This window comes from Bos grunniens, chromosome 13 (assembly GCF_055505025.1).
Source record: "Bos grunniens cultivar Pamir isolate PY7600 chromosome 13, Bosgru_T2T1.0, whole genome shotgun sequence".
Lineage (NCBI taxonomy): Eukaryota > Metazoa > Chordata > Mammalia > Artiodactyla > Bovidae > Bos > Bos grunniens.
In genome coordinates this window covers 20,489,047-20,514,400 of record NC_141177.1, presented here as the reverse complement: position 1 = coordinate 20,514,400, position 25,354 = coordinate 20,489,047, and the positions used below count along the sequence as shown (strand labels likewise).

The following is a 25,354-nucleotide window of genomic DNA, read 5'->3' as shown; positions in this document are numbered from 1 at the left end:
GAAATGCTTATCCTTATAAAGCCTATAAGTGCGACAGTAATTTTGATGTTCTTTCCATGATCTTTAAAAGATTAAAATAGTCAGTTTTGGAGATGCTTCTTACCTGATGGTTACACATTTAGAACATTTACCTATCCTTGGCAATTGTTAAAGAGAAATTGTGGTCAAGAAAATCTTTTTCCTGATTTTTCCTTGGTCTGATACCCACTTTTGGGACAGCATTCAAACCGTACACTTCATGCTTTTTGTCCAGATGTGCTGCAGGACAGCCCATGTAGCCTTCCCAGTAAACTACCTAATGGTCTATAAAGACTTCCCTGGCCTTCATGAATTAAGTAATGCTTCTACTTCTTTATTTTCTTAGTATTTTGTACACATTTAAATATATCTGTCTTTCCTGTGACTCAGGGTCCTGTCTTCTTTCTCTCTCTCCCAGAGTCTTGCAGATACAGGGCAGTTGGTATTGTGGAAACTAGAGCACCTCAAAATTCAGCTACAAATGATTGCAAATAGTTCAGTTATATATCAGAGAATTGTTTCAATACAAATGTACTGTGGTACACTCCCACAATGAACTGTCATGAATTGATTTTTTTTTAATTACAGTATAGTTGACTTACAGTGTTGTGTTTCTGTTGTACAGCAAAGTGAATAAGTATACCTATACTTATATACAGTCTTTTTTAGATTCTGTTCCCATATAGATCATTACAGAGTATTGGGTAGAGTTCCTTGTGCTATATATAGTAGGTTCTTATTAGTTATACAGTATATATTTATACTATGCTATATATGTTTACCGGAGAAGGCAATGGCACCCCACTCCAGTACTATTGGCTGGAAAATCCCACGGATGGAGGAGTCTGGAAGGCTGCAGTCCATGGGGTCGCTGAGGGTCGAACATGACTGAGCGACTTCACTTTCACTTTTCACTTTCATGCATTGGAGAAGGAAATGGCAACCCACTCCAGTGTTCTTGCCTGGAGACTCCCAGGGACGGGGGAACCTGGTGGGCTGCCGTCTATGGGGTCACACAGAGTCGGACACGACTGAAGTGACTTAGCAATATATATTTACTATATACCATAGATATTTAAATATACTATATATATTTATATATAGTAGTGTGTATATGTCAATCCCAATTTCCTAGTTTATCCCTCCCCCACCCATCATTCATTTGTTTATTTAAAAAAAAAAAGTTGTGGAATTAGAACTTTCAGGACATGCTGTTAAATTAGAAAATGAAACAAAAAAACAAGGAGCAATACAGTTTGTATGTAGTATAGATCAGTTGCCTGTTGTTTTATGCTACAACAAACCATGCTAAACCTTAGTGGCTTATAAATCCATGAGACAAGAGGTTCTGTTCTTGCTCGTGCTCATTTATTCATATGTCTGCAAGCAGTTACCTACAGATCATACTCATTAGGTTAGGCTCTTAGATGTTTGGGGATCAGCTCATTTGTAGAGAGAAAGAATGGGTGGATATACAAGAAACAGATTTAAGTGGTTTTGAGTGAGATGTGGGGTATATAGGGACAGGAGCAGGGAGTATTTCTTTTTATATCATATATTAATTTTTGAACAATACAAATATATGCTTATTCATACAAAAAAGAAAATTATCTACCTAACCTCTGCCCACCCCACCCCACCCCCATAGTTCTGTTTAAACTATGACAGTTGTTTCTTAGTTAGGAATCTGATTTGTTTTAAAGAATTGGTAATGACTTCCTTGGTTCACCCTGTTTGGAATGATCAGTATTCCTGTGCTATTCATCTCAAAGATCTATCAGTTCATTTCAGTTCAGTTGCTCAGTCGTGTCCAACTCTGCGACTCCATGGACTGCTGCATGCCAGGCCTCCCTGTCCATCACCAACATCATGAGTTTACTCAAACTCATGTCCATTGAGTTGGTGATGGCATCCAACCGTTTCATCATCTGTCGTCCCCTTCTCCCGCCTTCAATCATTCCTAGCATCAGGGTCTTTTCAAATGAGTCAGCTCTTCACATCAGGTAGCCAAAGTATTGGAGTTTCAGCTTCAGCATCAGTCCTTCCAATGAATATTCAGGACTGATTTCCTTTAGGATGGACTGGTTGGATCTCCTTGCAGTCCAAGAGACTCGCAAGAATCTTATCGATCACCACAGTTCAAAAGCATCAATTCTTTGGTGCTCAGCTTTCTTTATGGTAAGAAAGTATAACTATAGTATAGTAAGATCTATATTCAGCTTATTTTTCTCAGAGATGATAATCAGGAGCACTTGATCATATCTTCTTCTCTCTAGAACTTAGCATAGATTAACATCTCAATGGCCAAGTAAAATCATTAACAGGGTTATTGGGAGGGGATATGTCAGAAACCATAGTCACACAGCAAGTAAGTGATAGAGCATCCTTCATATCAAGCTCACCTTCTTTCAGCTAAAGTTCATTCCCCTTTGCAGCTCTGGGGTTTCCACCTCTTTCCAGTTGTTTGTGGGCACTCCTTCCCCTCGCATAGTTGGCATTTGTCTTCTCTCTTATTTATACTTCTTGTATTTGTTGCTCCTTCATCAACCTGAAAGTAATTTTTTTAAAACTGTAATAAAAAAAAACTAACGGAAAAGCAGTTTATAATGACTTGTAAATGCCCTCATTTGTGGGCAGTTTATCATACAAGATTCTTCCCAAGTAGGACTTAGTTACACAGGATGTTTATGTTTGTGTTTAGCATTACTTTCTCTTAAAGCTACAGAATACTTCTGCCCTTTAGTTTCATGTTTGATTCTTCAGCTTCTTATGTGGGGGATATCACAGTACCCTCACCCAGAGAACTGTTCATCATTTTTTCTTTCTGTCAGTTTTCTGTTTTCGTGACTCGCTTAGCACCTTTCACAGTGGAGGGGTAAAATCATTACCCAGACATAGTTTCCCGTGTTTGTCCTTCTTCTTTAGCTTAAGTTGTTTGGCGTTATGTTGTTAGGTGGTGAACCATCAGTGGTTTTGCAAATTCATGTGATCACATTTCCAATATATCCAGATATTTTAAATAATCAAAGCACAAACTCATAGAGTGACTGAATAATTACTTTGAACTTTAGAATCTGTGTTTTAAGATCTAGTTGAACCTTTCTGATAAAACTAAGGGTTAATTTAATTTTCTAGGACTGAATACTTTGTCTCTTTAATGGTTCAGGCAGTGGTGTTTATGGGCTCAAGTCACGCTTAAGAAAATAGAATTTCTTCTGTTTGAACTTTAACGTTCTCTGGAATTGAAAAGAGCTCAAAATATGGTTGATTCTTTCAAGGGATCCAGCTAGATGTTTTATAAAACATCAGTTTTAAAAAAATTCAGAAATGATGTCATTCTAAAAGCGACTGGCCACCAAGCAGAGGGTTAAAATGCCTACTTTGGAATATACTCCTTATCCACCATCTGAACAACTGTTGCATTTATCAGATTATGAACCAGGATAGAACTCTCATGTTATCAGGTGCAGTCTTGCTGCCCAGCTTCCAACACAGTATCATCTTACATTATACTTGGTACTTTTGCAACTGTTAATTCTTAGATTTTTTTTCCATACAATATCACTGAGGTCGCATGGACTGTTGATCGTATGCTCATTTTCTGTGGGGAACAAATGTCAATATTAACTTGGACATAGTCACAAGACGAGTTAAGTGATAAAATCAGGCACTAGTCTTCATGTTTTCTAATCATTATTAGTATTCTTTCTTAAAATAGCTTCTTTATATCCAGCACTAGCATTATCTCTAATCCTTACAACAGAATGAGGCCCAGAAAAGTGAAGTGATTTAATAAAATTCACACAGGCTGTTAGAATGACGGTTCACACCAAACCTTTCCATCTCTGTACCCACACTCTTCCGACTAGACAGTGTTGTTGCTTGAAACCTGAGGCATACCACTAGTGTTGCAGGTTTGGGAGTAGTGATGTGAATAAAGGATAGGTAGTTTTAACCTATAAACAATACTCTGGAGTTTGGGTTTTTCCCATTGTCTAAGCTTTCACTTGGTATATAATTCAGTGTTCTGCAGTTGGGCTGCTCTGAGTTTTTCGTTCTGCCAAGTGCTTAGTGCTAAAACACATCTCACTGCTAAGCCCTCCTCGGGCCTTTGGCGCCCTTGCTGTAGAGGCAGGTGGTTTGAAGAAAGGCTCCCTCTAGGTTGTTGCACATTGTACACAACACACAACAGTGCGAGACAACTGTCAGCTCCTCCCTTCTTCTCTCCTCTCACCCTCCAGAAAGCTGGGCCCAGATGGAAGAGCTGGAAGCATGTCAACTGCGCTCTGAAGGGCATTGAGAAAATACTGTCAGGAAGAAAAAGGCAAACGTGATAGCTAATTAGTCCACTCATCAGACAGGACTACCATCAATTTCATCGTGAAAATGTCCCGGACAGAGAGATGGAAGGGCTGGCAGAGTGTTGCCCACATGGCTCTCAAAGAGGATTTTTTTTGTCAGGGGATTTGTAACTTGGGATTGCTACCCTGATTGACTGTACATACTCATTTTCTCTCTCCCCAAAATGTGGCCACTGCAAACTAAAGTAGAAAAATTCTTTGGAGGGATATTTTCCTCATGAGAACGTGCCCTTCAGTGTACAAAGATTTGCCTTTTTGCCAGGGTCATGAATGCTTTTAGATATACTGTATTTATAACTACGATCTCAGTGAAGGAAAACTTTGATGTAATATTCTCATTTTTCTATTTCTTGTACTTTGAATTTAGCAGTTATTGGAGAATAAGTGCATGGTACTTAAGTGAAAAGCTTGGAATGGCTGAGAGGAACATAGCTCAACTTAAAGGATATTATGGTAGCCCTGACCCTATTTTAACCAAGTAGGTAACAAGTTTCCTTTAATGGGAAAAATAACCCTCTGAAGGTATTAGAACATTACTCTTCAAGTCCTATTCATATTAGCTCAGACCTAATTCTAATGTCAAGTTTAATCTACCCAATCTGATTTTCTGGGATTTGTTGCCATCGAGTATTGTCAAACAGCTATAAATTGTCCTTGTGGATGAAGTAGCCTGTGTTTAGGATCACCTCTACTTTTATTTTGGAGAAGGCAATGTCACCTCACTCCAGTACTCTTGCCTGGAAAATCCCATGGACAGAGGAGCCTGGTAGGCTACAATCCATGGGGTCGTGAAGAGTCGGACACGAGTGAGCGACTTCCCTTTCACGTTTCACTTTCATGCATTGGAGAAGGAAATGGCAACCCACTCCAGTGTTCTTGCCTGGAGAATCCGAGGGACGGGGGAGCCTGGTAGGCTGCCATCTATGGGGTCACACAGAGTTGGACACGACTGAAGTGACTTAGCAGCAGCAGCAGCAGCTACTTTTATTTTATTTTTTGGACACTCGTCATAAATGACATGCCTGGTATCAGAGATGTTGTCTGAGACATTGGAGTGGAGACAACATCTCCACTCTTTTTTCATATTTAGAATAGTTGATATATATAAACATGTATTTCATCATCCATAGTAATTTATATACAGTTGACTATGATTCTGTTTCCATTCTATTGCAGTTGATGTTCACTTGTCTGGATAGTCCCAAATTAGCTATCCACTCCCCACTACTTTGATTAATTTATTAGAAGTCAAGAAAGAATGCAGTTGAGATAAGCTGAATTCATAAGCTGGTTTCTTTCTTTCCCAGCCACTGTTCTCACTGTTAACCCTTGTGTCACATAATCCCTTGACCTCGCTGCCTTGTCTTAGATTCCTAGGATTGCCATAACAAAGTACCACAAACTGAGTGACTTAAAACAACACTATTCTCTTACAGTTCAAGAGGCCAGATGTCCAAAATCAAGGTATCAGCAGGGTTGATTCATTCGTGGCCTCAGAGAAAGAATCTTTTTTATCCTTGTCTTCTAATTTTAGGTAGTTACTGACAGTTCTTGGCATTCCTTAGCTTGCAGATGCCACTGTTCCAATCTCTGCCTCCATTGTCACATGGTGTTCTCTCTGTGAGCCTAGGTCTGTCTTCAGGTAGACTTCCCTCTGTCTGTCTTTTCCCTCCTCTTATAAGGACATGGGATTTAGAAACTACTCAGATAATCCAGGATAATCTCCTTCCCTCAAGATCCTTAATTATGTCTTCAAGGACCTTTTTTTCCAAATAAGGAAACATTCACAGTCAAGGAATTAAGAGGTGAACATATTTTGGGCAACCACCATTCAGCCTATTATACTAAGTAATCATCTTCATAACTTCTTAGTCCTCTAGGTAGATATGTTGGTATTAGGTTGGCACAAAAGTAAGTACAGATTCAGAACATGAATTATATAAATTATTGTAACCAGGCTCAAACACATCTTTATTAATCAAAATAGGAACCATTACAATCAGCACATACTTGCCAAAGAGAAAGAAGTTTGTTTACTCCTGTAGCCGAAAAACCCGTGCTTCGGAATTTGACCAACTCTTGGAAAGCATTTTCTACCTCCTGCTGATTGTGAAAGCATTTTCCTTGCAAAAAGTTGTCGATGTTTGAAGTGGTATTTGGTTGACAAGAGGTCAGTGGAGGATGAGGCAAAACTTTATATCCCAATTCATTCAACTTTTGAAGCACTGGTTGTACAACGTGCAGTCGGAAGTTGTAGAGAATTGGGCCCTTTCTGTTGACCAGTGCCGGCTGTAGGCATTGCAGTTTTCGGTGCATCTCATCGATTTGTTAATGGTTTGGCTGGGATTCAGGAAGCTGTAATGGATCAGACGGGCAGCAGACCACCAAACAGTGACTATGACATTTTTTGGTGCAAGTTTGGCTTTGAGAAGTGCTTTGGAGCTTCTTGGTCCAACCACTGAGCTGCTCATCACCAGCTGTCATATAAAATCCTCTTTTCGTCACATGTCATAATCCAGTCAAGAAATGGTTCATTGTTATTGTGTGGAATAAGAGAAGACAACACTTCAAAAAATGACGATTTTTTTGGACTTGGAGTCAGCTCATGAGGAACCTGCTTATCAAGCTTTTTCACCTTTCCAATTTGCTTCAAATGCCACATGACCATAGAATGGTCGACGTTGAGTTCTTGGGCAACTTCTCATGTAGTTGCAAGAGGATCAGCTTCACTGATTGCTCTCGGTTGTCGTTGTCAGCTTCCAATGGCTGGCCACTGCACTCCTCATCTTCAAGGCTTTCGTCTGCTTTGCAAAACTTGATCCACCCCCTCACTGTGTGTTCATTAATTTAAGAATGTATTCCACTGCTGCTGCTGCTAAGTTACTTCAGTCGTGTCCGACTCTTTGTGACCCCATAGACGGCAGCCCATCAGGCTCCTCCCCCGTCCCTGGGATTCTCCAGGCAAGAACACTGGAGTGGGTTGCCATTTCCTTCTCCAATGCATGAAAGTGAAAAGTGAAAGTGAAGTCGCTCAGTCGTGACCGACTCTTAGCGACCCCATGGACTGCAGCCAACCAGGCTCCTCCATCCATGGGATTTTCCAGGCAAGAGTACTGGAGTGGGGTGCCATTGTATTCCACTATCAAACAGCAAATTTCAACAATGCAAAAATGGCAATTACATTTGCACCAACATAATATTTCAGATTGTTGTCACTGTTTTTATTATAGAAAATTCTGACTTCCATTCCTTTTATTCTTTACAGTGGGTGCTGACAAAAGGGTGCCAGCGATGCCTGGATCTCCTGTGGAAGTGAAGATACAGTCAAGATCCTCCCCTCCCACCATGCCGCCCCTTCCACCAATAAATCCCGGAGGACCCAGGCCTGTGTCGTTCACTCCTACAGCACGTGAGACCTCTTAGTTGCTTGGGTTTGTGGTTTACAGTGATGTTTGGATCTAAATGAATGTCATTAAGTCTTCTATATTCACTGCTCAACATTTTCTTAATGGCTATTAACAATACACACATATATTTGGTTGTTTCTTTTTCCCTCAGAGAATAGTACATAACTCTTTCAGGTACTTGGAAATTTAGTAGTATAAATATTTTGTTTTCATATTTTTGACTTAAAAGTATCTATTTTAATTTCTTTGACTCTAAAAGGATGAATTTTCAATTATTATACTGGTTCATAGGATTCAAAGTAAATTTTATAAAATTATTGAACTACTCCACGAGTGTCATGGTAAGGTATTTTTACAAAAGAAAATGATTGTTTTATTAGTTTAGTAGGGCTGCTTTAACAAAATTCCAAAGACTGGGTGATTTAAACGACAGAAACTTATTTTTTCACAGGTCTGGAGGTTAGAGGTCTAAGATCAAGATGTCAGCAGATTGGTTTTTTCAGAGGCTCTCTCTCTCTCTGTCTTGAAGAGAGCTGCCTTCTTGCTCTGTCGTCTCATAGCCTTTCCTTGTGCGTGTGCATCCTTGATGCTTCTTCCTCTTCTTATAAGTACAATAGTCATGTTGGATTACGACGTAGGTTCATGACGTCATTTAACCTTTAAGGTCCCTGTCTCCAAATACAGTCACGTTCTAAGGTACTCTGGTGATCAGAACTTCAACACAGGAATTTGAGAGGGTGATATAATTTAGTCCATAACAATCCTATTAAGACAATAAATGTATAATAAGTTGCTCAGCCTTATTAGTCAAAAAGGAACTAAAACCAGTGTAGTATTGTGTACACCCAAGAACGTTCAGAATGAAATAGAACATCAAGTCTTGGTGAGAGTATGTGTGAAGCAACTTGAACAATACATTGTTTATAATAACGTTTTTTGGTACTATCTACTAAAGCTGAATTTCCCCAAACCCTGTAACAAATTTAGCCCTAAAACCTCAATTTTAAAAAGAAGATTTAATTATTTATAGTCCCAAAACATTTGAAGTTAAGTAACTGGCAACTGGAGCAATTTGAGCCAGAATTTATGATATGAAGTTTGGTATCTTTTCCCCTTAATTTCTGTAATTTTATCTCACAGTTAAACAGCCTTAGATAAAGGTACTATCTTTGAAGTGAAGCAGATTTAAATCTAGACTATCAGATTTCAAGATACACGCTGTAGAATTCTATGTGTATCTGTATGTTTAACTAAATTGAGCCCTTTTGACCTCCATACTTGACTGTTTAGGGATGAATATGTGTTATTTCAGAAAATGTGATCATGCCAAGTAAGTATCAGAGTGGCCAAAAGCATGGTAATGTATTATATTTATGAGTTGCTTCAAAAGAGGGCAGCTTTCCAGTAGCAGTGGGCCTTTCTGTGAACACCTTTGCAGCTAATTTTCTGAATTGCTGAGGTTGAGTGTTAAACCTTCCTTGCCAGTAGTAGCTCTAATGTCCTTTCCTGGAAGACAGTAGAAAGATTACCATCTTTTTTCTCAGCCTGTTAACCCTCTATGCAGTGAGCCTTTTAGCAACATTTTAATATATGCTTTGATAGCTAATTATGATAAACACAGATGTATATTTATCAAGAATTGGACAGTCTTTCAAGGCAGTGCAAATATAGCAAGAACTAAGTATAATTTGGTAAGTAAAATAAGGGGCACATGTACATAGCACAGAAAAGTTATGAAATCTAGTAGGAGCAACATGCATGCGTGCTGAGTCGCTTTTGTTATGTCCAGCTCTTTGCGACCTCATGGACTGTAGCCTGCCAGGCTCCTCTGTCACACAGTCTGTCAAATAATGCTTCTTAATACAGGTGATGTGTTTTTAGACATTGTTTTATTTTGCTAAATTTTCAGGCTTGGAAATGACTAAATAAAAATCTATTGACACTTAGGCATATTTATTTCATTCATCAGGGAAGAAGGGACTTTGCCTCCAAGACCATAGCTCTAGAGCTGTGTTCCAGATTAAAACTACAAGAAATCAGTGTTCAGAACAATGGGCAAATAGGAAAACTAATTAATCACATATATTATCATTAGAGCAGAAATATAGAATGGAAGTATCCCATACGGTATCTAGAAGACGCTTGGCACTATCAAGGCAGAGAAAAACAGATTTTGATGAACGTGAATATTCTGAATGGTCAAAGAGATACATATATATCTCATTGTAGGAATAAATCAATAAACCTATGGGGTAGGAAAAAAAATATCATATTAATGCAACTCTCTGCTTTCTGATAATCTTGTTCAAATGCTATATATTTAATTGACCGCTTTGCTTCTTTGGGAGTCTGAAGTTGGGATCAATCTCCTGTTGGAAATAGATTCTACCAGATTCTGCTCATGCAACCCACTGCAAGAAGTCTTAAAAGCTACCCTTCCTCCCCACCCCCAACACCTGCAGAAGTTAGATGTCCCTTCTCTTTGCTCTTGTGGCTCTCAACACTCCTCTCAACATGTCTGTGTTACTCTGTTACCGTTTTTTATCAGGCAGTCTGTCTCATTGTAAAGCAGTGTTGTTGAGGGCTGAATCAGTGTCTTCTATATGCTTTTATCATGTGAATTACAAAATTCAAATCAATAAATGAAAGAGAATGCAAAAATAAGAAATTAACAGGGATCATTGTGATTTGCACTTAAACCAAGTTTTTCTTTTAGTGAGCAATGGCATCAACCATTCTCCTCCTACCCTTAACGGCGCCCCATCACCACCACAAAGATTCAGCAATGGTCCTGCCTCTTCCACATCATCTGCACTAACTAACCAACAGTTGCCAGCCACTTGTGGTGCTCGGCAGCTCAGCAAGTTGAAACGCTTCCTCACCACTCTGCAGCAGTTTGGCAACGACATCTCACCTGAGATTGGGGAGAAGGTGCGGACTCTTGTTCTAGCGCTGGTGGTAAGTACGGCATCACTGTCAATGACTGCTTTGAGTATGTGGCTCAGAACTGAAGCCAGCAGAGAAATTTGCGCATACTTCTCCTCATTCCCAAACTTGTAGCAGTGTGGTAAATTCTTCAGTCTAGATTAATTTGTAGAATAGTATTGAATCATGGATTTCAGTTGTGGATAATGTTTATCAATTTAATTCCTTTAAGCAACTTTGAATTTGTCTTAAAACTAAGTTTCAAGAGATCCACTGAGGTTCCACTAAGTTTTGTTACTTAATAATATATTCAGTGCCTGGTGCATTGTTTCCTCATACAAATACAGTTTCTTTAGGATTTTCAAGGTACACATAATTTTTTTTTTACCTATACTGAGGGACGAATCCATACTATAAGTTAGAGATTTTCTTACATTGACACCTGGGAGGGTTCAACTCTCAGTATATGTAAGAGAAGAGCTACCAGTTCTTAATGTTTGTAAATTGAATTCCTCAAGATTTACCTCAACTAAAAGCACACTGTGCTCCTGCATATTAGCCTCTTATGTAATAAAGATGATTCACACAACTTGGCAGTTCTCAAAGTGTAATTAGTGAGCCCTTGGATTTCTCAAGACCCTTTCAGGAAGCCCAGGATGTCAAAAGCATTTTCATAATAATATTAAAGTATTACTTACGTTTTGACTCTTAATTCTCTCATGACTGTTCAATGAAATTTTCTAGAGATTATATGATGTAGGATATTGCAACACATTAAATGCAGAAGAATCCAGCTCTCTTTTATTAAGTTATGTAGCAGAGAGGTTTGTATATCTGTATTATACATAATAGTGTGTATCTGTAAACCCCAAATTCTTAATCTGTCCCTCTCCCACTTTCCTCTTTGGTAGACATAGTTTTTAATCATAAACAGATATTGGATTTTATCAGAAGCTTTTTCTGAGTCTATTGAGATGATAATATGATTTTTATTCTTAAGTTTGTTAATGTCATGTATTACATTGATTGATTTCTAATTATTCATGGTGTATAATCCTTTTAAAGTATTGTTGGAATTGGTTTGCTAGTATTGTTGAGGATTTTTCCATCTATGTTCATCAGTGGTATTAACCTGTAGTTTTCTTTTTTTGTAATATCTTTATCAGGGTGATTGTCACCTAATAGAATGTATTGGAAGTATTCGCTCCTCTGCAAGTTTTTGAATAGTTTCAGGAGGATATGTGTTAACTCTTCTCTAAATGTTTGGTATAATTCACCTGTGAAGCCACCTGGTCCTGAACTTTTGTTTGTTGGGAGTTTTTTAATAACGTATTTAATTTCATTACCGGTAATTGGCCCACTCATATTTTCTATTTCTCCATAGTTCACATGGCAGATTGTATGTTTCTAAGAGTTTGTCCATTTCTTCTAGGTTGTCCCTTTTGTTGGCATATAGTTGCTCCTAATAGTCTCTTACAGCCTTTCATTTTTCTGTGGTATTGGTTGTAACTTCTGCTTTTTCATTTCTTATTTTATTGATTTGTGCCATCTCTTTTTTTATTAATCACTAAAGGTTTATCAGTTTTATTTATCTTTTCAAAGAACCAGTTCTTAGTTTCATTGATCATTTTTTAAAATCTCCACTTCATTTATTTCTGCTCTGATCTTTATGCTGTTTTCCTTCTGCTAGCTTTGGGATTTGTTTTTTCTTCATTCTCTAGCTGCTTTAGGTGTAAGCTTAGGTTGTTTATTTGAGATTTTTCATATTACCTGAGGTAAATTAGTATCACTGTAAACTTCCCTCTTAGAACTGCTTTTGCTGCAACCCATAGGTTTTGGGGTGTCATATTTTTATTTGTCCCCAGGTATTTTTTTTAAATTTCCTCTTCGATTTCTTCAGTGATCCATTGGTTGTTTAGTAGCATATTGTTTAACCTCTGTGTGTTTGTGTTTTAAAAGATACTTGATATGATTTCAGTTTTCTGATGCTTTAATTGCCCAGCATGTGATCTGTCCTGCAGAATGTTCCATTAGCACTTGAAAAGAGTGAGTATCCTGCTGCTTTCAGATGGAATGCCCTATAAATATCAATTAAGTCCATCTGGTATAATTTGTCACTTAAGACCTGTATTTCCTTATTGATTTTCTGTCTGGGTGATATGTTCATTGATTAAACAGAGTATTAAGGTTCTTTGTGTCTGTTAACATTTGCCTTTATATTGCTCCTGTGTTGGGTGCATATATATATTACAATTGTTCTGTCTTCTTGGGTTGATTCTTTGATCATTATATTTGGTGGGGTTTTTTTTTGGTCGGGGGGAGAGAGGTTTGGCCATGCCACTCAGCTTGTGGAATCTTAGTTCCCTGACCGGAAATTGAACCTGAGCCCTCGACAGTGAGAGCATGGTATCCTAACCACTGGACCACTAGGTAATTCCCAGTCACAGTCTTTAAAGTCTATTTTGTCTGATACGAGTATTGCCACTCTGACTTTATTTTGATTTCTATTTGCTTGGAATACCTTTTCCCATCTCCTCTCCTTCAGTCTATATGTGTCTCGAGATCTGACACATACCTCATGCTCAGTCACTTAGTCCTATCTGACTGTACGCAACCCTTTGGACTGTAGCCCGCCAGGCTTAGGCAGCATATATATGGGTCCTGTTTTTGTGTCCATTCAGCCAGTCTGTCCTTTGGTTGGAGCACTTAGTTCATTTACATTTAAGGTAATTATCAGTATATATGCTTATATTGCCATTTTGTTCATTGTTTTTTGGATTTGTATTTTAGGTCCTTTTTTTCCTTTCTTCTTTTGTTCTCTTCTGTGATTTGATGACTATCTTTGCTGTTGTGTTTGAATTCCTTTTTTGTGTGTAGATATATTACAGATTTTTGTTTTGCAGTTACCATTAGGTTTTTGTATAGTGGTCTCTCTCTCTCTCTCTCTCTCTATATATATATGCACATGCTTGTTTTAAGTTGCTGATTTCTTTCAGAAGAGTTTTAGATACTCTGCATTTTGTACTCTGCTCCCCTCATGATTACTGTTTTGGGTTTTATATTTTACATCTAATTGTTTTATGTGTCCCTTAACTGCTTATTGTGGATATGGAAATGTTGCTACTTTAGTCTACCCCACCCTCCAGGAGCTTTGTGTATGGATGATTTCTTGCCTTTATTTATATTTGCCTTTACCAGTAAGCTTTTCCATTTCCTAATTTTTTCATCACTTTAAGTGTATTGTGCCACTCCTCTTTTTTTAGCAGTTTTTGCTAAAAAATCAGCTGATAGCCTTACTGGAGTTCCTTTGTATGTTATTTGTTACTTTTCCCTTATTGCTTTTAATATTCTCTGTTTATCTTTAATTTTTGTCATTTTGTTTACAAATGTGTCTTGGTGTGTTTTTCTGTAGATTAATCCTGTATAGGACAGTGCTTCCTGGGCTTCCAGGTTAAAGAAGTTTTCAGCTATCAACTCTTAATATTTTCTCAGTCTCTTTCTCTTTCTTCTCCTTCGGTGTCCCCTATAATGCAAACATTACCGCACTTGATGTTGTTCTAGAGGTCTCTTACACTGTCTCCATTTCTGTTCATTCTTTTTTCTGTTTGGTAGCAGTGATTTCCATACTTTGTCATTCAGCTCATTTATCGATAATTCTACCTCATTTAGTCTACTATTGATTCCTTTTAGTGAATTTTTCATTTCAGTTATTGTATTCTTCACCTCTTTTTGGTTGTTTTTTATTATTTTCTAATTGTTTCTTGAAAAGTTCTGCTTTATTGCTCTGTGTATCCATTTTCCTCCCAAATTCTTTGATCATCTTTACAGTCATTATTCTGAACTCTTTCTTGGGTGGATTGCCTATCTCTACATCACCTGTTCTCCTGGGGTTTTATTTTGTTCCTTTGTCTGAAACATTCTTCTGTTGCCTCATTTTGTCTACGTTTCTATTTGTATTTTTTTGTATGTGGTAGGTTAGTTACATTTCCTGATTCTGGAGAAGTAGCTCTCTGTAGGAGATATCCTATGCATCCCAGGAGTGCACTCCCCTCTCGTCATCCAAGGAACAGGGGCCAACTGTTCTACGGTAGTGTCTGGCATGCGTTTGCAGACTTGGTTTTTATTTCCTTACAAAAGTTTGTATCCATAACAATTGTTTTTACTTCTCAGTTTTATTTTCAGAGATAGTGATTATTGATAGATGTAACCCACAATAATTAGAGGGTTTACGAGACTATAAAAGTTTATGAACTGCTGCTTTAAAACATTACTCAGTATTGTGTAGAAGAAACCACTTTCATACAAGGCAAAATGTAATAAATGACTTCTTTATCATGTTAGATTCTATCCCTGTTGTTTTGTACAACTGTGGTTATTAGTGGTGGTTCATTATCATTGCTGTATAATGTTTCATTGTAGAAATATACCACAATTTATACTGTATAAAAATATTTTTTTGGGGCTGTGTCGGGTTGTCGTTACCACACAAGGACTTTCTTTAGTTTCAGCAGGTGGAGACTACTCTGTATCTGCAATTCATGGGCTCCTCATTGCTGTGATTTCTCTTGTTGCAGAACATGGGGTCTAGAGCAAGGCTTTCAGTAGTTGTCTTGCACAGGCTTAGTTGCTCTGCAGCATGTAGAATCTTCCTGGACCATGAATCGAACCTGTGTCCCCTGCATTGGCAGCTTAACCACAGTTTATAGTTTTCAATGGACATTTGAGTTTCTTACATTTTGAGGCAGCATCATACGTCCCCCAACACCACTCCCACGTTTCGAGATTTGCTAGAATTCTCGGGATTTGGCATATTGTTGTGCCCAGAGCTGAGATTTAATACAGAAATATAATAAGAATACACAGCTGGATCAGAAAGGTGAGACACAGTCAGGATCTGGAGGAATCCATGTGTAGGCTTCCTTTTTCCCCTGTATCCCATCTGTGAAGATAACAGCAGCATATGTGTGATGTTTCTACCCAAGGAACCCCATTAAACACTCGATGAGTGGGCACATAGGCACTCTGTGCAGCATGTATGAAACTCCAGACTCCTAGAAGGAAAGTTAGTGTTGAGCATAAATCAGAGCTTGTAAAAATAGTACTGTCATCCATTGAGGGAAGGTGTTTTTGTTTCTTTGTTTGGGGTGACGGGGGGTCTGTTTATTGGTCAGATTTTAGAGTACCATGGAAAAGTCTTTCTGACTCTAAACTAATAAAATTTACCTTAAATGTCAAAATGAGTTTGAACATAATTGGAAGCAAAGTAGACATCAGAATTTGTCTGATGCCATTTCCAGCAGCAAATTACTTTAAGTAGCATCTGCTTAATTTCAAGAGTAAAAGGAAAAAATGACAGCTCATTTGCACATGCATGCACACACAAAACGAATTTTTTCCAGCTATGAGCTATGAAAATATACGTTTTGTTTGTTTGTTTGGAGTCTCTATCTCAAGGAGAGCAGAGAAGACTTGAAGAGAAAACATCTTGAGGATACAGTGGAGTGGTTTGCTAGTCCTCGACAGTGAAAGTGTTAGTTGCTCAGTCATGTCTGAATTTGCAAATCCATCAACTGCAGCCTGCCAAGCTCCTCTGTTCATGGGATTCTCCAGGCAAGAATACTGGCGTAGGGTGCCATTCCCTTCTCTAGGGGATCTTCCCGACGCAGAGATCGAAACTAGGTCTCCTGAATTGTGGGTAGATTCTTTACCATCTGAGCCAAACGTAGATATAGCCAATTTTCTCTTTTAAATGGTTGTGCTTGGGTTAAAGTTTCGTTTTTTTTCTCTTTCAGATTTTTTAATTGTTTGATCATGAGGTGGTAAGATACACATAGCACAAAATTTACCACCTTAACTGTTTTTTTTATCTTAACCATTTTTAAGTGCACAGTTCACTGGTACTAAATATACTCATTGTTGTGCAACATCAACCACCATCTACCTTCAGAAGTTTTTTTATCTTTTGGAACTGTAACTTGTGCCCTTAAGCAATGATTCCCTGTTTCATTCTTTCCTCAGCTCTGTCAGCCATCATTCTACTTGACTACTCTAGGTACCTCATATTAGTGAAAGCACAGTATTTATCTTTTTGTGGCTGGCTTATTTCACTTATATAATATTGTCAAAGTTCACCCTATTAGTCTAGAGTCATGTTGTAGCATGTCTTACAATTTTCTCCCTGTTATGAGTTAATACTTCATTATACACACACTCACACACATACACACTATGTTTTGCTTATGCCTTCATCCATTGATGAATACTTGAGATGCTTTCACTTTTTCAGTTATGAAAAGTTTTGTATCAGTGTAGGAAATTATGAGTTCCTAGACACCAGTCAGTGCCCCAACCTTGCAAGCAGGCTTTCCTAAGGTTAGCAGTTGTTGACCAACTATATTGTCTATTCTGTACAAAGGCCATTGTAAATAATGAGCATTTTTATGTATAGTACATGTATGCAAGCATTGCACTGAACAGTGGAATTGTGATTTCATAGGCTATGCTAAGTCACTCCAGTCGTGTCCCACTCTGTGCGACCCCATAGACGGCAGCCCAACAGGCTCCCCCGTCCCTGGGATTCTCCAGGCAAGAACACTGGAGTGGGTTGCCATTTCCTTCTCCAATGCATGGAAGTAAAAAGTGAAAGGGAAGTCGCTCAGTTGTGTCCAACTCTTAGCGACCCCATAGACTGCAGCCTACCAGGCTCCTCCATCCAAGGGATTTTCCAGGCAAGAATCATAGGGTATACGTGTATGTAAATTTAGTATATAAAGCCAAATTGTTTTTCCAAGTTTATGCCAGTTTATATTCTCACATATTGAGATTTTCACTAACATCTTGGGGCTTCCCTGGTGGCTCAGTGGTAAAGAATCTACCTGCCCAGTGTAGGAGAGTCGGGTTCAATCCCTAATCTGGGACAATCCCACACACTGCAGAGCAGTTAAGCCCATGTGTCACAACTCTTGCACATATGCCTTGGAGCCTGGGAGCCACAACGTGGCACCCACGTACCACAGCAGCTGAAGCTGGTACATCCTAGAGCCTGTGCTCCACAAGAGAAGCCACTGCAATGAGAAGCCTGTGTACTGCAACTAGAGAATAGCCCCCACTCGCTGCAACCGGGGAAAAGCCCACACAGCAACAAAGACCCAGAATAGCCAAAACTAGATAGATAGATAAATAAAAATAAATAAGCTTATTTAAAAAAAAAAAAAAAGATCAGCATTTTATGCAGACATAGGCAAATGGATTTGTGGACACAGTGGGGGAAGAAGAGGGTGGGACAAATTTAGTAGCATCGAAATACATACGTTACCATGTGTAAAACAGATAGCTAGTGGGATATTGCTGTATAACACAGGGTGCTCAGCCTGCTGCTCTGTGAAAACCTAGAGGGGTAGGATGGCGGGGGTGGGGAGAGAGCCTCAAGGGTTAGAGGATATATATCTGCTTATGGCTGATTCACATTGTCGGACATTAGAAACCAATACAAGATTATAATGCAGTTATCCTCTAATTAAAATAGATTTTTAAAAAGATGAGTGTCTTAGTCCTTTTGGGCTCTTATAATAGAGTATTAAAGAATAGGTGGCTTATAAACAACAAATATTCATTTCTCACAGCTCTCAAGGTTGGTAAGTTCAAGATCAAAGTTCAGCATATTAGGTGTCTGGTGAGAGCCCACTTCCTGGTTCATAGATGGTCTTCTCACTGTGTCCTCACAGGGCGGAAGAGGCAAGAGAGCTTTCTGGGATCTTTTTTATAAGAGCTCTAATGCCATTCATTAGGGTTCTGTCCTCCTGACCTAGTCATCTCCCAAAGGCTGTGCTTCCAAATATTGGAAATGAAGTTTCAGTGTAGAAATTTTGAGGGCTTACGGAAACATGTAATCTATAGTAATTGGTATTGAAACTATATTTGGAGACAAATGTTTGTTAAATTTAATATCTATTTGTTGTTAAAAAATGCACACCTAGCAGGAATTTCCTTAATCTGATGACAGTTGTATGTATAAACCGAAAACCTTCAGCAGACCTCTGCTTAATGGTGAAATTTCAAAAGCTTTCCCTCAGATAATAGGAACCAGATAGAAAGTCTATTCTCTGTAAACCTGAACATTATAGCCTAGTAAATAAGATATAAGGATTGGAAAAAGATAAACAAAACTGTCGTTATTTGTAAATAAAATGATTGTCTTATGCATGTTGCATTTGAGCTTACCAGTCTGTTCTTTTTCCTGTCTTTTTTTTCCTTTTTCCCTTTTCTTTTTCTTTTTTTCTACCCTCTTGGTGAAAACTTGTCTAATTTGGTAGAAAATTAACACCTTTAGATTATTATATTTCCCCAATCCATGAAAGCCTTATTTGATCTTCTATTTACGTAAGGAATGGTTAAGATTTTGGCAAGCATATATAAATGCACAGTCATTCCATGTGGAGAAAGCTTGCTTAGCAAAGTCAGAAAAGATCACATAGGTAGCATAGCCAGAGTTTAGTTCACCTGTGTGCATTTGGTATTTCTGTTGTGTAAGAGGTAAGGTCCTGGTTGTCCTTAACTATACCAGGAAGCAAGGGTGGCAATTTCCACTGCAAGGTAAAGATAAATGTTTTCTACTCTGGCTACTTATCTGGAAAATACACATTCTGGAAGGTAGTTTATGCCTTAAACTAGACAGTTCCTTTGACTTCGCAGTATTTCTCCTTGACATTCATCCTAAGAAAATGACAACCAGTGTGCACTAACAGTATTTATAAGGCCAAAAAAAATTAGAACCAGCTAAATGTTCTATAAATGCCTGAGTAAATGACAGTACCTCAGTTTAATGGAATATGATATGGTCATGTCCAGTCTGATTCAGAGATGTAAAAAAAAAGGTGTGTGTAAGTCACTCTGGTTGAGTCCGACTCTGCGAGTCGAACCTGGCTGCTCTGTCCGTGGAATTCTCCAGGCAAGAACTCTGGAGTATGTTGTCATTCCCTTCTCCAAGGGATCTTCCCAACCCAGGGATCAAACCCAGGTCTCCCACATTAGCAGGCAGATCCTTTACCATCTGAGCCACCAGGGAAGCTCCAACAGAAAGGTAAAGTATACCTATTCTTCCTGACAAATACAGCAAAAAAAAAAAAGAACAGTTACATAAAGCAAAATTAAGACTCTTGAAGATAGAAGAAAGCAGATTGGCTAGTGACCTTGAGACCCGAGGAAATACATAGCAGTGAGTTCCCTTGGTTTTATGCTTTCATCATATATCCTGGACTGTGGTCTGGGGAAATCAGTAACAAGGAAATGCTGATGAGCACAGACAAAAGCAAACCAAAAACCACCACCACAACAAACCCACCTCTTTCTAGCCAAAGGACTAGGAAAGGATCTTCCAAGTAAGGTAGAAAACTTTTAGAAAAAAATCACTCTATTGTAGTCAACCAGCTCAGGAAAAAAAAAATAATAATGTACAACCTTCCCTCTCCCATAAGAGACCTAGTGGGGAGTCTGAGCTCCCACCACTGCCCATCAGTAAGGAACCCCTCCTTCCTCTTCTGATCAACAGGTTGAGTGGGAAACTTGGGATTATACCGCAGCTGGCAGTTTCAGAGATTCTCCTGTTCTCAACAGCACAGTGATGGAGGATGCCTCAAAAACAGAATTTTTTGACAGGGGTTTTGAGTCAGCCATCATAAAAATGCTTCAGTGAGCAGTTACACAAATGAAGAAATACAAAGGTCTCAGCAAGGACATAGAAGGTATAAAGTAGAACTAAATGCAAATTGGAGAACTGACAAATATAACGAAATTATAAAAATTCAGTGATGGACTCAACAATAGACTGGAAAGAATCAGTAAACTTGAAGCTAGAGCACTTGAAAAAACTACCCAGTCTATACAACATAGAGAAGTTAAAAAAAAATGAATAGAACCTTGGAGATTCGAAAGAGGTCTGAGTCATAGTAGGAGGAAAGAAAGAATGTGGGGCTAAAATAAAGGCTGAAAATATAACAAAAGACCTGTATCTATAGATTCAACAGCTGAGTAGACCTCAAACGAGACATCACATCTGAGGAATTCCCTCGTGGTCCAGTGGTTAGGACTCCATGCTGTCACTGCTGAGCACCCTGGTTCAGTTCCTGGCTGGGGAACTAGAAAACCCCACAAGCTGCATGTCCTGTTCTTTGTGCCCCATGGACTGTAGCCCGCCAGGCTGCTCTGTCCATGGAATTCTCCAGGCAAGAACACTGGAGTGGGTTGCCATTTCCTTCTCCAGGGGACCTTCCTGACCCAGGGATTGAACATGGGTCTCACATATTGCAAGCAGATTCTTTACTGTCTGAGCCACCGGGGAGGCCCTTCTCTTATACTTAATTTTTGTTCCCTGATTGTCAGTAGATTTGGTTGCATTATATACCTGTCATTTACAAAATCAGGCACTCAGGTTTAAAAGGAATTTTTTTATATGAAATGGGATAAGCTGTTCAAACATTTTCATTTAACCTGGTTAAATTTGATACATTCTTTTTTCTAAAGAAATATTTTAGTTTTTACTCTATTGTATGCTATATTTGGAAAATCAAACATAATTTCACATCTAGAAATAACTACTGTTGTAATTTTCCTTCCAGATACTTAAAATATTATATAAATGTGTGTTTTTTTTTTCAAAAATGTATTATTAGAATATACCTCTATGTTACCGGTTTTTCACTTAGTATATTATAGGTATCTTGCTTCATTTATGCATACAAATCTACCACCCTAAGTGTTCTAATGTATTATGCATTATAATAATGCATTATTAATAATAAATAATAATAAATGCATTATAATTTTTAATGCAGTATTGTGTTGGTGGACCTATATATTTTCCATCTCTTCTTATTAAGAAGCAATACTTTGCTGATGAATAATTTGTGCGGTACATGTTACGTCTTTGAACACTTGATGATTTTATATAAATAAATCCTTGAAGTTGTCATTGTTCTTTTAGGCAAGCAAGAATTCAGATTAATGTTTTGTTTTTAACTTAGTATGCTGTGTTTTAAGGAATTGAAGTAAAAATAAAAATGGTTTGTGAACTTTGAAGAAAATATTTGTATTGTTATATTCCTCTTAGAGAAGCTGAGAATCCTAGTTTAAAGAAAGACTTGAAAAAATACTGGGGAAATGCTGAAAAGTTTCCTGGGAATACTAAAATTTAGCTAGTGGAAGTCTGCTCACTTGGAGGTACTCTGATTTGTAAACAGACCACTTGAAGAGCACCTATTTTTGTTATTAACTTCCAGCTTAGAAGATTTAGGGAACTGATGCTAGGAGGTAGGCAGAACCAATGAAGAAACGAACTGAAGAAATGAGGCTCCAAGTCATTAAGTTGATACTGTGGACTAATTTGGGAACTGTTCAACTGGAAACACTGTACCCTTGGTTACTTGTACCTAAGGTGACTTGTGATGAGCCCCTCAAGACAGGGGACCTCAGTGCCATTCTTCACGGGAGGAATGCAATGCCCTATTTTGCCTAGGCTGCTGAACCTTATGGGGAACTTACTAGATTTGGGACAGTTGAGAAGAAAATCAAAGAGGCTGGATTTCTTTCATAAAGGAAACAGAATCTGGTTAACTTTTGAGAGGGATCTGGGTTCACAATAGTGCTCTTGGAATTATCCTCATTATTTCAAAGGGCTCAGCACTGTCAGATTTATGTTAGGATAACACTGTCCAGTTTTTGAAATTGAACAGTGTTATTTTCTTTTTTCAGAACTCAACAGTAACAATTGAAGAATTCCATTGCAAGCTCCAGGAGGCTACAAACTTTCCTCTTCGTCCTTTTGTTATTCCATTCCTCAAGGTAATTTTTATAACTACTGATTGTAAATTATCTTCAGCATTTCTTCAAAGCTGCTACTGATCCTTCTACGATCTCCATCAGGGCAGCTTGCCACATTTTCATGTCTTTGTTTTATTGGAGGCTGCTAGAGAAAATGTGAGTGCAGTTTTCAGATAAGGTTCATGTTTGGTGAGATGAGAGTTGCAAAAGCCTTGAGTTGTGGTTTATATGCAGACACTGTTGATGACACACAGAAGGAGCAGGTGGGAGGTGGGGAACAGGAGTGGGTGGGCTAGAGGTGTGTGCATGACACGGTGGTTGGGCTCTTGGCAGAAGAAGTAACTGAACACTCTCTTGGTTGTGGCCACCGGGTAAAGAGTGTGTGTTATCAGTGGAGGCTGTCAAAACAGAGGCCTTTGCAGTTAGGACTAATCCTAAGGGTATGTGGAAGAGCATGTGGGAAGTCATTATTTGCTTCTCTCTTCCCCCCATTTAGTCTAGTTTCTAATTATGTCCTCTGAAATTAATTGTCCTCTGGAACATACCTTTTGGGGACATTGTTTAAAATTATTGTGCATCCCTGATATGTGAGTCCGGGTTAAATTTACATATAAAAGATGACAATTTTATTTTGAATTAATTTTGTGCTCACAAAAAAGTTTTAAGATGGTACAGTAAAATTCAGATTCTCTGAATGTTAATATTTTATCACATCATTATTATTCTATAATTTTTTCCACAGAAATGTTTTGGAATAAGCTGCAAGCATGATACATATGAATACTTTAGTATAATTATCGAATCTAGAAAGTAACATTGATACAGTATTATCTATAGATCTTATTCATATTCACCAGATGTCCCACAAATGTCCTTTTTAGCAAAATGTCCTGATTTTTGGTCCCGCATCTAATTCAGGATCACATGTTGGATTACACTGTCATGTCTCCCTTCAGTTCATTTTAATCAGGAACAGCTTCTCAGTCTCTTATGATCTGGATTTTAAAGAGTGTGTGATTTTATAGCATATACTTCAATTTGGGTTTTTCTGATGGTGCTTTATGATTACAACAAGGTTATGCATTTATCACTGCATGCTGTCAGGAGACATAGATGTTCATTTGTCTCGTAATTGGTGGTGTTGATTTTGATTAGTTGGTAAAGGTGCTGTGCCACTGGTGCTATTTTTCCCTATTAAACAGTAATTTTTAAAAACAAGAGACACATTAATGCATATACATGTATTGATGAACCTGTTTATAGAGAAGGAATGGAGGTGCACACGTAGAGAACACACTTGTGGACACAGTTGAAGGGAGAGAGTGGGACAAATGGAAAGAGTAGTGTTGATATATATACACTATCATGTTCAAAATAGATAGATGGTGGAGAGTTGCTGTATAACACAGGGCGCCAAGCCTGATGCTCTGATGACCTCGAATTACAGCTGATTAGAGTGGTTATATAGCAGAAACCAGCACAACATGGTAAAGCAGTTTTCTTCCAATTAAATAATAAATTAAAAAAAGAACAAGTGATACTATAACTCATAAAGATGTTTAAAAACTGAACCTGTGTCTGTGACACAATTTGAATTGTATTTAATTCAACTCATTATTAATGAGGGAATCTATAAAGTGTTATAACCTGTTCAGGAGAGAAGCCAAAGAATATACATTATAGATCAGGATTGTTGCTAAGAATATGCAAACAGGGAATTCCCTGGCCGTCCAGTGGTTAGAGCTCTGCCCTTCCACACTGCAGGGGGCACAGTTTCGGTCCCTGGTCCAGAAATTATGATTCTGCATGCCACAAGGTGTGGCCAAAATAAAAAATGCAAACAAAAGTAAAATTGGCTGCTTCTACAGTGGGGCAAGGGAAAAGTCCCTAGAACCTTTGCTGCGTGTAATTTTATGCACGTTCACAGACAGCAAGTTTTTGCATTGCCATCGAAAGGTTAAGTTGACAGTGTTATAAAATAGGTCAAAGGCAATGAAAGGCTAGGGTCAGACACCATTGTATTCTAGACCATGCACAGTTTGGAAACTAATGACCCGTATCCAGCCCACTACATGGTTTTACCAAGCGCTAGAAAGAAGAATGATTTTTACAGATGAACATTGGGATCGGTTTGATGATAGGAAATACTTATTTTCAACCCCAAATAAGCTAAAAATGTTATCCTCAGTCCATCGCTAGCAAATGAATTTCATTCTTTTCATTAATAGTAGACTATTAACAAACAAAAAAAAACTGAACTCAAATTTTTTATATTTTGACTTTTGTCAATACAGTATTTGTGGAAATTTAATTTCTCTCCTTTATCACAATGTGAGTACTCACATAATATCAGTTCTTGTCTCGACAAAATAAATATGCCCCTGTACCTTCTTTATTTCCTAAGAAAATGTAATAGCATCAAAAGGTTGAGTCAACTTACTGAAGTACTGATTCTAGTGTTTGGGGTTTTTTAAATGAGAACGTTAGAGACACGCAAGGAAATGCACAGGTCTCCATGCACAGCCTGTGTTGGGCTCTTTTCTGATGGCATTGACGCCTTGGGCTCTCAGAGCCGTCTGAGATGCCTTTTTCAGCCTTGAAACAGCTGTGTGAGTTCTATCTTGGTCTCTTTTCTGTATATCAGAGCCAGTAGATAATTATTTCCCCCAAGACTCCAGAATCAGAGAGATTTTGGAAATTTGTGTTAATAGGAAACAATTAACATTTTAAAAAATTCATTAAAGGGCACATGTCATAAGCGTAGAGATCTAACATTGTATATTTTCCAATTAAGTTTTTACAGTTGCTACAAGATTGAAGTTATAAAAT

At 38.2% G+C, this 25,354-nt stretch overlaps 1 protein-coding gene across 19 annotated transcripts in view; it reads left to right on the top strand.

Moving 5' to 3' along the window:
- The window catches only part of CBFA2T2 (CBFA2/RUNX1 partner transcriptional co-repressor 2), a 142,712-nt gene that overhangs the window by 92,802 nt on the left and 24,556 nt on the right, over nt 1-25,354 (top strand). For all 19 annotated transcript variants that reach the window (XM_086332339.1, XM_086332337.1, XM_086332345.1 and 16 more), the window contains exons 2-4: nt 7,645-7,788; nt 10,503-10,744; nt 22,457-22,546. In XM_086332339.1, the coding sequence (XP_086188465.1) occupies nt 7,645-7,788; nt 10,503-10,744; nt 22,457-22,546 (476 nt within the window). The remainder of the gene's footprint in view (nt 1-7,644; nt 7,789-10,502; nt 10,745-22,456; nt 22,547-25,354) is intronic.